This window comes from Gadus macrocephalus, chromosome 10 (assembly GCF_031168955.1).
Source record: "Gadus macrocephalus chromosome 10, ASM3116895v1".
NCBI classification, from domain to species: Eukaryota; Metazoa; Chordata; class Actinopteri; order Gadiformes; family Gadidae; genus Gadus; species Gadus macrocephalus.
The window spans coordinates 4,208,159-4,220,314 of NC_082391.1; the positions used below are offsets into that span (position 1 = coordinate 4,208,159).

Sequence of the window (12,156 nt, forward strand, 5' to 3'; positions counted from 1 at the left end):
AGCATTCTTTGCAGCATGTGGAGCGTTGAGTTCCACCTAGTGGAACTCAACAGCCTGGATTACGTTGTGCTCTGGCAGGCCAAGTTCCCTCTGAATGTCTCGCAAACGCTGTTTGGCCAGAATGGAGTGGTGGAAATGTGTGGCACACTTCTTAAGAATTGCAATGACATCTGTGACGGCTCTTTGACTTGCCAGACCGTCATTCACCACAAGTTGCAAGGTGTGCGCCGTACAGCGGAGGTTTGGGAGTTCAACGAGCCTCATCCCCTTCACAATATTTGCTCCGCTGTCTCGAAGCACTAGTACTACACGGTCTTTGCTTATCTTCCAGTCCTCAAGCATATTGAGGAATGTCTCTTTCAGGTATTCCCCAGTGTGGGACCCATGCATCGCTCTTGTATTTAAGATGACCTGCTTTCTTGTCCATTCAGCGTTGATGAAATGGCATGTCAGGCTCATGAGAGACTCTGTCACACCAGACCAGCGGTCTGTGGTGAAGGCGAGAGAGTAGCCAGCATTCTCTGGTTGAATCAGGACTTTTATCTTATCGTGGCTCTGCTGCAGCCATGAGGCGCTTAAAGCCAACATCAGACACCACCGTGAACGGCTGGTTGTCAGTGACTATCATTTCTATGACTAGTTTGTCCATGAGTTTCGACCTGTTTTCTGAGTTTTCTTTCTTTGTTTCTGAAACGTGTCCTCTATTGTTGGCTGAGATGAAGTTGCCTCATCCTGATGAGATTCAGATTCCCGTTTCTTCTGTGCTGTTTCATACAACTCCGGGTGATGGATCCTAAGATGGGACCACAGGTTTGAGGTATTTTTGTTTTTCCCCGTTGTTGCTCCCATACTGACACCATTGCGTGTATTACAGACTGCCTTCCCTGGTGTTGGAAGTCTATCCATCTACAATAAGGGTTTGAAAAAACGCTTATAAGCTGCCGCTTATGTTTATATAACGTTAATGGGCTCACAGTAATGTTACTACTAGTTGTGAGTTGTAGAGGACTGGGATGTTTATTACAATTTCGGGAGAGTCTGCTGCCTTAACTTACCTCGAAAGCAAACCAGACGGACCCTTTTCTCCTCTCCGCCGTGTGTGTGTGAGCACTGTGCATGCAAAGCTTTCACTGCTGATTGGCTGTTACCCGTCGTGGCTCTGCATGTAACCAGAGCGTGTAACCAATCAGATGGTGCTGTGGGTGGGACAATGCTGGAGACAGCATAGTGACAGCAGACAGAGAGGCGCGACTGCATCAGAGCCAAAATAACCCAGTTTTAAATTGACCTCATATCGGCCGTCGGATAAAAAAAAAAGGCAGATGCCGATATGCGTCAAAATGCCTAAAAAAAAGGCCTTGAGTCTGAAGTAATATCCGGGCTGTGACCGTACAAAAGTACAATTCTGACACTTCCTCTTACCGAGGTTACGGATCTTTGGGTGAAAAGGTTGATAGAGCTGGGCTATTGTAAGACAAGACTCATCTGAAAGAATTCTGTCCTCCTTCACCACACTCAATGAGACTTTTACCAGGTTAAAAAAACGCCGAGTTACATATTGAGTGATACCTGGGCCCTACCTGAGCACTGAGATTTGTGAGACTTGTGTATTCAAGCTCACATTTCACATTATATCATAAGCCACGGGTGTCTGTCTGTCTGTCTGTCTGTCTGTCTGTCTGTCTGTCTGTCTGTCTGTCTGTCTGTCTGTCTGTCTGTCTGTCTGTCTGTCTGTCTGTCTGTCTGTCTGTCTGTCTGTCTGTCTGTCTGTCTGTGTGTGTGTGTGTGTGTGTGTGTGTGTGTGTGTGTGTGTGTGTGTGTGTGTGTGTGTGTGTGTGTGTGTGTGTGTGTGTGTGTGTGTGTGTGTGTGTGTGTGTGTGTGTGTGTGTGTATTGAAGTGCTTCTTTCAGCTCCCATCGACACAGCACACCTGACGTCCTCCTGTGTTTATTGCCGTGTACGGGGGTACTGATGCTTCATTGATTTCAGACTGCAGCAGAAAGCTCCACTGAGCTTGAGCCTCAGAGACAATCGTGTAATGTAGCTCTGGGGGATGCTCCCGCAACGAGACTACCACTCTACTGAGAAATGTAGCTAAACTTGTAGCGTCAAAGTTAAAGTAAAATTTCAAAATGTGTGCCAGACACACAGAGGAATTGAAATTGTCTCCAATCCAATCCATCTCCAATCCAAGGTGCAATAAGAACAAAAGGATAAAATTTGGGTAAATAATAAATAAAATATTGACAATAAATGCATTCTAAATAGAGCAAAAAGTAAGACAAAACATTATATAATAAAATGCAATTAAAGAAGTTTCAATTTTACATGCTACTGCCCACCACTGGTAATATAAAGAACAGAACATATTTCACGGTGCTATCCCGACCGATCTCCTTCAGACGCTTCCGTTAGTGGTGCCTGAGGTGCTGCTGCTCTGGGGTTCGTGTCCAGATGTCAATGTCCATCGTCCGCTCACAGTCTCGTGTCTTTATTTTTCCTCCAGCGGGTCCACGAGTACGTGCAGAGCGTACTGCAACGGGAATGTCGTCCCGGTAACGCCCGACGGAGCCTGCTTGACAGACTTCCTGCTTCTGGTCATGTGACCCAGCCTTTCCTGGGGAGTGATGCGCCGCTGCCCGATGACCTCTTCCTCTTCCCGCCCCCCTTTGGGTTCAGAGGTCTGCGGGACAAGCTGGAAGACACGCTTAGGCTGGTGGGGGCAATATATATCTACTGATTTTATCTTTGAGGGACCCCAACATCTCTGGTGCTTGCAAAAGACATTCACCAAGGGGAATCACCCAATGTCCCTCAATGGAAGGGATATATCTTTGCTAAGTTGGGATCTCGTTGGCTAGATCATCAAAATATGATGTATTTCGTGAGGTCTGGGTAGACGACTGTATTTCAGTCAAAGGTTATGAAGGAATGAATAATAATGTGTTTTTGACGCTGACTGGTGGCCAATCAAGTCCCGCCTTCAACGTTGGACAATTTGGCAATCCATGTGTGTCAAATAATCACAGACCTTACATCCCTGTACATTATCACAACGCTGTTACATGTTAATATGACATTACCTCATTCTGTCGTTCAAACAAGTTCCATCACTATCAGCGGTCCACCAACACAGAGACACAGAGTATACAATAGGGGTGTGACGATACACTCAGCTCACGAGACGAGACGAGACACGATATTCGGTTCACGAGAACGAGACGAGACGAGATTTTAAGAAAACTACAATGACAAAATATATGACTGGACCAACAGACTTTTATTTAACCGAGTTGCACATGCATTTTAAAATGTTTTATTATAACTCTTAACATTCATGAAATTTAAACTAAAACTAAAATTTATAAAAGTTGAAGTAAAATAAATTAAATTAAATAATTCTCTTTTTTTTCAAGTGCAAACAATATTATGTGCAAAACCAAATCAAAGTTCTACTCCATCAATACAGAGTGCAAATAGTGCAAACAGAGTCCGATCAAGTATGTCACTGACAACTAGGTATTGTCCGTGTCTTATCAGTCACTCTACTGCCATTCATCATTTCCGCCGGGTACCCAAAATGCTGCCAAACAAATCATTTAAAAGTGGCGCGGGCATCTTCCACGGTAATACGGGTATTTTCCGACGTCATTCTGGCTGCCTATGGCTGCTTCCCCTGCTTCTCCTCCTCTACTTCTTTTCCTTCTCCTTCGTTAGGTTCTGGCAGGCTTGACGTAGCAAAGGCGCATTACTGCCCCTACAGGCCACAAATAGAAGTTTGGATAGCTCACAAATCTCGCTAGACCGATTTTTAACGCGACGGGTAATATCGTCGAGTTTAATCTCGCGAGATCTCGTCACACCCCTAGTATACAACATACACAAATGCCCCTTTTCCTACGACAGTGCCAGCTCAACTCGCCACAAATAAGCGTGGCACGACTTGGTTTGGTTCCAGGCTCGTCGTGTTTCCATCTAAAATGGTACCTCTTCAACGTCGGCGGGTCGACACGAGCACGCATGCACGAAACTGCAGTGACGTACTTATCTCCGCGAAACATAAACAGACAGGGCTACACACAGGAGCGCCACGGCCCACGGCGTGTTCTTGAACACTGATCCTGCCGTGCTCAATCAACTGAACGCTGATGCTAGTATTTAAAGATGGCGAAAATGGATCCCCCTCTGAAATCGCAACCCCTCTCCGAGTGAACGCACTATAGCTTATTTCGTCTGTGCTTTATAGGGTTGCCTCATGCATACATGTATGACTTGGTACTAAACTATTACGTATTTTAGTGCTCCTCGTCGTTCATTATCGTGAATGGGACCTCTTACGTCGTGGGTTGCCTCGCTTGCTGTGACAAGTTGCTCATCTTGTGATGATATGATATAAACACTGCTATCAACTGTAAACCCGCTCGGAAGTCGCGCTCGTCCAGTTTCGTCACTCAATGACTAATCAGTTTCCAGCACTTTTTCACGTCACACAAAATGATCAGATCAGCTCGCTTTGAACCTCGACGGAGGTGAGACTGAAAAAGTACCAGGTACCTCATTTTGGCGATCGAAACGCAACAAAAAGGCGGTTCGAGGCAAGTTGAGCTGCTACTGTCAGGGGAAAAGGGGCAAATGATATCCAAAGTTAGAATGCTGAAGTGACTTAAGTAATTTCCATAAAGAACTACCAAACCACAAAGCAACAGCTGCAGTCATGGGTCATTCTTTGGTCCTCCCTAGGGGGGGGGGGGTCTCAAGGGTTCATGAAACCGTCTCAATGCAGTCGGACGAGCGCTGATCCCCAACACACAGTGTTCCCTCTATCCTCCCCGCACAGACAGCCTGTTGTCCTCTGTCCTCTGCAGCTGCCCCGCACGGAGCCGCCCCGGCCGCAACAGGGCCCCGGGGCCTGCCGCCGCTGTGTGGTCATGGGAAATGGAGGCATTCTGAGAAACATGGAGCTGGGCCCGCTTATCGACCGCTTCGATACCGTAATCAGGTCGGCATGCTTTGGTTTTTGTCTGTCTCTACTGATGATGATGATGATGACGTTGTTGTGTTCGTGGTTCTGGAGCAGCGGCCCTTTCTCCCAATCGGTGTGTCAGTCTCTGAAGAATGTGGCTGGAATGTGAATTACGAAAGAACAATTGAACTGTGTGTTAATTTGACCTTAACCCTTGTAGCTGCCGTGGCTAAGGCTTAAGAATGTGAGAGAGAGACTTGTTTCAAAGAGCAGGTTAAACCAGAGCGCTCCCCTTGACTGAACTTTCACTTTCAGAACAGCTGACTTCAATCTCGAAGAACAAGGTCACTCAACTTCTAATGGGTGGAACCTGGAAAATGCGCGTTTAAGCCACCAATGCCATTTCAGTGCTTCTATTGGTTGAAACCTAGTGGGTTCATTTTCAGTGCATCACCTTGAAAAGGCTGTCTCTGTGAGACTAGCTGAAGCCACTGTAACAAAACGTGTATTAACTATATTCATCTATTTGTGTTGGAAGAACACAACCAGTGTTGGGGAGTAACGGAATACATGTACCGACGTATTCAGAATACAAATTATAGCTAACTGTATTCCGTTACACTTACAATTTAAATAGTTGGTATTTAGAATACAGTTACATTGCGATTTTATAGGCAACACCTATGCACTTAGATGTAAAAATGTTAGATGTAATAGCAAATATCTTTCTCATGAACATACCCTTATAGTCTTTGTTCCACTACAGCAAATTATACAAAATAGTTCACTTTCAGGGAGACTTGGGCCTAGGGTTGCTGAACGAACAACCTGCCCCCCCGCACACCCCACCCCCCACCCCTCGGTCACATATCTCCCACTATAACTCCCACTCAATAACTATGGACTGGACTCTCATTCTCTTTCCTCTCACACATTGTAGCCCAACTGGACTGTTGACATTTCAACTGCACTAGCACTATTGCACTTTTGGGTTATTGTTATTATTTATTATGAATATATTTATATACCATAGCGTATAGGAGATCTATCTTTATACTGGGTAATGTATGCTATCAGGTACTTGTATAACAGTGGTGGTGGTGATGCTCTAAACTTAATTTTGTTGTTAACTCTGTTGAAAAAGGACAATAAACAAATCTAAATCTAAAAACACATTCTCCCTGATAGTGTTTGGTGATGGCCGAGCCGAATCAGTTGGACTCAGGTAGTCAAACACTAGACGATGACCAAAACACCATTATTGCCAATAGCATATGACTTTATTGCATCAGCCAGATTTTGAAAATGCACAACCCAAATAAACGTCCCCTCCTTCCCTTATTCCTCCGCCAACACTTTGAAAAGTGTTTTGTTCACTCAGCTTTGACTAACAGCCAAGATATATTCAACCAAACCCAGCATCAGACGCGCTGATTGGTCTCAAATTAATCCAGACATAACAAAATTAATGAATTGACCCATTTCTTTCTCTGTCACCATAACAGATTAAACAGCGGGCCTTTGGGCGAGTTCAGCGGCGACGTGGGGAATCGAACCAGCATCAGGGTGAGCTACCCAGAGGGCACGCCACGCCAGTGGGTGGACCATGACCCCCAGCCTCTGTTTGTGGCCGTGGTTTACAAGGCGGTGGACCTCAGCTGGCTGTCGGCCATGATCAACAAACACACCGTGGTATGTACGCGACGCGTGTGTGCACATCCGTCCACCTTTTAAACATGATGGATGGGTGGATTTATTATTCCCATTACATTTGAATCATCGTTCAATCACTTTCTAAACAAAAGGGACTGCTGATTCTCTTATTTCAATGTCAACATCGCATTTGATATGACTGTAGCGAGCTCTATGCAACAAACCACCTGGGGGGCTGTCAGTGGCTTTTGCTGGGCTCCCTTGACCAGGACCCAGGCTGGTGGCTTTGGAAACCAGTTGGTCGTACGTTTTGCAAACAATTAGACATGATGATGGAGATCCATGCTGCCATGCAGGAGATACTGGCTGCATCCAGTTACTCATACTTGACTTGACTGCTATATAGTAGGCATTTTGTAGTGCGTCACAAATATAGCGCGTCCGAAAGCTCAGTACGCATTGGGTAGTAGGCAAAAAGTTTCAGAGTGCGTACTACCGCCACAGTATACAACGGTAGGTCGCTACGCTATCCCACAATTCAGCCGGAGTCTGGTAACCGAAGAAGAAGAACGCCGCGGTGAAAAAAGAATTAGAAAATCTGTAAATTATTCCAGGTGACTTTAATTTTGCCGGCATCTGATGTGCAGCGCACAGAGGGGAAACACGTCATCTCCAAACATCGGGTGGTGTTCGGAGGCGTTGTACTCATAGCTGTAGAACGTACTACATTAACGGTCAAGTAGTACACACGGCACAGAAATAGTATATACTAGGGGTGTGATGAGATCTCGTGCCACGAGATCTCGCGAGATTAAACTCGACGATATTACCCCTCGCGTTAAAAATCGGTCTCGCGAGATTTGTGAGCTATCCAAACTTCTATTTGTGGCCTGTAGGGGCAGTAATGCGCCTTTGCTACGTCAAGGCTGCCAGAACCTAACGAAGGAGAAGGAGGAGGAGAGGAGGGGAAGCAGGGGAAGCAGCCATAGGCAGCCAGAATGACGTCGGAAAATACCCGTATTACCGTGGAAGATGCCCGCGCCACTTTTGAATGATTTGTTTGGCAGCATTTTGGGTACCTGGCGGAAATGATGAATGGCAGTAGAGTGACTGATAAGACACGGACAATACCAAGTTGTCAGTGACATACTTGGTCGGACTGTGTTTGCACTATTTGCACTCTGTATTGATGGAGTAGAACTTTGATTTGGTTTTGCACATAATATTGTTTGCACTTGAAAAAAAAGAGAATTATTTAATTTATTTTACTTATCAATTTTAGTTTTAGTTTCAATTTCATGAATGTTAAGAGTTATAATAAAACATTTTAAAATGCATGTGCAACTCGGTTAAATAAAAGTCTGTTGGTCCAGTCATATATTTTGTCATTGTCGTTTTCTTAAAATCTCGTCTCGTCTCGTTCTCGTGAACCGAATATCGTGTCTCGTCTCGTCTCGTGAGCTGAGTGTATCGTCACACCCCTAGTATATACTTATTAGTATTCGGATGCACCCAGAGAGTGAGTGTTGTGATTCCTGGGTTAACCTTCGCACAATGATTGTTCAACGCTAGCAGGTATGCAGCCTCCCCCAACCCACATCGTGCGCCTCGGGGCAAGGTGAGGCTGCTTGAACCTGCCATCCGCCACACACACTCCAAAAATACGATCCACATTTACAACCATTCAACTGTCGCCCCATGCCCCAAAATCAATTACCTTTTTCAATAGTCATTGTTATTCACATCACAATCTGATGTTACCGCCTTGGTTGACTAGGGCTTACTAATAGCTAACTGACAGCTTCAGGCTGGTTATGAACAGGGGACGGCTTCACAGGCTTTGGATACCAGTATGCAGTCCTGACACGCATCATTATTAAGTTTCTAGATGTAACTATAACCAGTGTTGGGGAGTAACGGAATACATGTACCAGCGTTACGTATTGAGAATACAAATTATAGCTAACTGTATTCCGTTACAGTTACAATTTAAATAGTTGGTATTTAGAATACAGTTACATTGTTGAAATCAATGGATTGCATGACGATACTTCTGCTTCACGAGTTTATTCGTGCTTTCACACCAACAGCATTTAGTGCGCACTAAATGAGTTTGGTCCCTTGGTTCGGTACGTTTGCGTTGGTGTGAATGCAACCACCTCACTTCGATGTGAACCAAATATGCCGACTGAGACCTCCCTGAACAGCTGGTCTCGGTTCGCTTCCAAACGAACCCTGGTACGGTTCGCTTGAGATGTGAAAGTGAACGCACCTCGGTCCGATACAGTTCTACAAAGCATATGCCTCTTTGGACGTAACAGGCTCCCGCTCAGCCGCGCGCATTATGGGAATTATTGTTTGATTAGCGGTAACTCCAAGACTAGCAGCAAATTGTCGGACCGTCTGGGAATTTGGACAGACACCCACATAAAACGTATGCTGGAAAACACACATAAAAATGCAGATTCTCTCTCTCTCTCTCTCTCTCTCTCTCTCTCTCTCTCTCTCTCTCTCTCTCTCTCTCTCTCTCTCTCATAGTCTTTGTTCCACTACAGAAAATTATATAAAATAGTTCACTTTCAGGGAGACTTGGGCCTAACACTGAAGAAAAACACACCAGAATAGGCCTGTTTAGTAAGCAGGATTTGATGCCACATTCCTACACTTATAAAATGCAATTCAATGTGGAAGTAATCCAAGTATTCAGAATACAATACTCAGATTGAGTGATGAAACGGAATACGTTACATGTTACATTTTTGAGCATGTATTCTGTTTTCTGTAACTGGATACATTTTAAAAGTAACCTTCCAAACACTTACTATAAACGTGTATTAGGCTTACCTGGCAACAAGAGACTTTAATGGAGCCAGTTTCCTGCCATAATTCAAACCTGAAAAAAAAAGTTTCAAAGGCTTGTAAGTCTGGGTTTGGAAACTAAACACCTTGTAAAAAAGGTTTTGCAACACTGAAAAAAGAGATTATAACCTGAAAAAAAATCAAACAAAAATTCAAACATCTGTAAACATGATTTTGTGTTCTATTTTATCTTCTTCATCATTTTCACCAACACATTTTCAAAGTTCAAACAATTTCACCAGCGCATTTGCAGAGTTTCAAATCTGGCACTGTTCTAACAGTGTATTTCAATGTTTCCCGGTTTTGAAACCTTGAAAATGGGATTCTGCAAACAGGTGTTCATACATTGAGAAATAAGTTTTGAAAGGTTGAATATTTAGTTTTAACTTACTTTGCCATTGCAACGTATTTTTTCAGAACTGACTTTTCAGCACTGACTTTTCTGAGATTTGACCACACAGGCGCAAGCTTTGAGTCACGTGAATATTGGCAGTGTTCTGTCGCGCACTCGTTTTGAAACTCCTGACAGTCAAATCTGAAGAAAAAAAAAACGTTCCTGGGGGCGGGAGGACCATTTAGCTCTAAACCTATTGGTTGCTCTCGGCTGACGTACATTCCAATCACATGTGCCGTTCACCGGGCTGTGCGTGATTGACAGTGCTCTGCCGATGAAAATAATGTGATTGGAATGTACGTCAGTACATTCCAAGGGGTCAGACAACTATCATACCGTCGCAGTCCACCGCCCAGACTCCCCCATCCGCCAACACCCGCATGGGGATAAGGGAGGGACGAAGGATGTACACGTGCCGTTCACTGGGCTGTGCGTGATTGACAGTGCAACCAATAGGTTCAAAGCTAAATGGTCCCGCCCCCCTTGCAAAACCTTTTTTACAAGGTGTTGAGTTTTCAAACCCAGACTTACAAGCCATTGAAACTTTTTTTTTCAGGTTTGAATTATGGCAGGAAACTGGCTCCATAGACTTTACTTTAACTGTATCGTCTACGTTTGAATGCTATCATGGAGACCCCTACGTTAGCATAACATGTGATGACCTTGACTTGAGTTCTACTCTATACATCCGTGAAACAACCTTTGACTCCAGAAATACAAAGTTTGAAGAACGCTACGTCTTCCCAACATATATTGTCTTTACACGTTGTAAAAATCGAGCTAGTAAAAAGCTGTTTCTTCCCTTGTGCCGCACAGGGTCTTTGGGACAGGCTGTTCTTCTGGCAGAAGGTTCCGGATCGGATCCCGCTGGAGCCTCAGCGGTTCAGACTGCTGAACCTGCAGTTGATCCGAGAGACCGCCATGGGCCTGCTGCAGTACCCCCCTCCCCAGAGCCGCCTCTGGGGCTTGGACCCGGTAAGAGAGGACATGCAGCTGGCAGAGCGGGGCCCTCACACGGCCAGGGCCTAGGGCTTCTGTCTCACTGAGACAATTATCTTGCGAGAGTAAAACGCAGAGTAAGACACTTGAAACACTGCCTCGGTAGTTTCGGTAGCCTTATAGCTTCGGTAGCCTTGCTAGCCTTTTGTACCTTCGGTAGCCTCGGTAGGCCTTGTAGCTTCGGTCGCCTCATATCTTTGGTAGCCTCGATAGCTTTGGTAGCTTGTGCAGCTTCGGTAGCCTCGGTAGGCCTTGTAGCTTCGGTCGCCTCGTATCTTTGGTAGCCTCGATAGCTTTGGTAGCTTGTGCAGCTTCGGTAGCCTCGGTAGGCCTTGTAGCTTCGGTCGCCTCGTATCTTTGGTAGCCTCGATAGCTTTGGTAGCTTGTGCAGCTTCGGTAGCCTCGGTAGCTTCGGTAGCTTGCCTGAGCGCTCTGCAGCCACTATAAAGAGATTGGTCTTTTGAAGATCACATCTGGACAGCCTGCGAATACGGTGTGCCGTCATGCATTCAACATGATACACATCACCTATACATTTAAGAGGACTGGGATTGCTTATACTGTGACTAAGACACAGTTATTTTACAAAGCTCACACAAAGGCTAATTTACAAGTTGCAAACAAAGACAGCTCAGAAATAATACATTTTCCACCAGAGAAAGTTTGCGCTTGTGGTATTGTACGATTCTGAAAGTCAATTAACATCAGTGCGACAAAAATGTTAACCTTAGCAGAAATTCCACAGACATCGTCCACACTTAAAGTATACACTATTTGTTTGGCAAATCTCTCATACTGCTGATTGTCAGCTAGGTACTCAGTACGGGCAGGGGTCAGTACCAGCAGGGATGATTCACTTGTGATGACAATGGTGAGGAATAGGGATGGGCACTAGTAGTAAATCCCAAAAACTCGAGTGATCGCATGAATTCCTCGAGGATCATTCGAGTACTCGTTTCAAACTAATCTATTTTTAGAATGCAACGCATCTGCAGCAGGAATTGGCCTAATGATGAACGGCAATATTACCAACCAAACATGTAATGCTTATTCTCAATCAAAACAGTAAAGAGTTATCAGAGTTTTCATTATTTATTTTGGCAAACGTTCAAAACCAATTTTCCTTGCAAAAATAAATATGCGTCTCACAATTTAAATCACGTTGAACAAAGGCCTGTAACGTTTTTAAAAAAAAAAAACGAAACAAGTAGCCTAACCATTGCAAATAATTTAAAGCTGCAAATAAAACGGCAGCAAATGAACAAAAAAAATACTCAGCGTTGTGATC

At 44.6% G+C, this 12,156-nt stretch overlaps 1 protein-coding gene across 2 annotated transcripts in view; it reads left to right on the forward strand.

The window, feature by feature from the left end:
• The window catches only part of st3gal5 (ST3 beta-galactoside alpha-2,3-sialyltransferase 5), a 37,251-nt gene that overhangs the window by 10,335 nt on the left and 14,760 nt on the right, over window positions 1–12,156 (forward strand). Inside the window, exons 4-7 of one of the 2 annotated variants that reach the window (XM_060062118.1) lie at window positions 2,507–2,716; window positions 4,866–4,999; window positions 6,469–6,655; window positions 10,686–10,844. In XM_060062118.1, the coding sequence (XP_059918101.1) occupies window positions 2,507–2,716; window positions 4,866–4,999; window positions 6,469–6,655; window positions 10,686–10,844 (690 nt within the window). The remainder of the gene's footprint in view (window positions 1–2,506; window positions 2,717–4,865; window positions 5,000–6,468; window positions 6,656–10,685; window positions 10,845–12,156) is intronic. The other variant, XM_060062119.1, reaches the window with a different exon arrangement.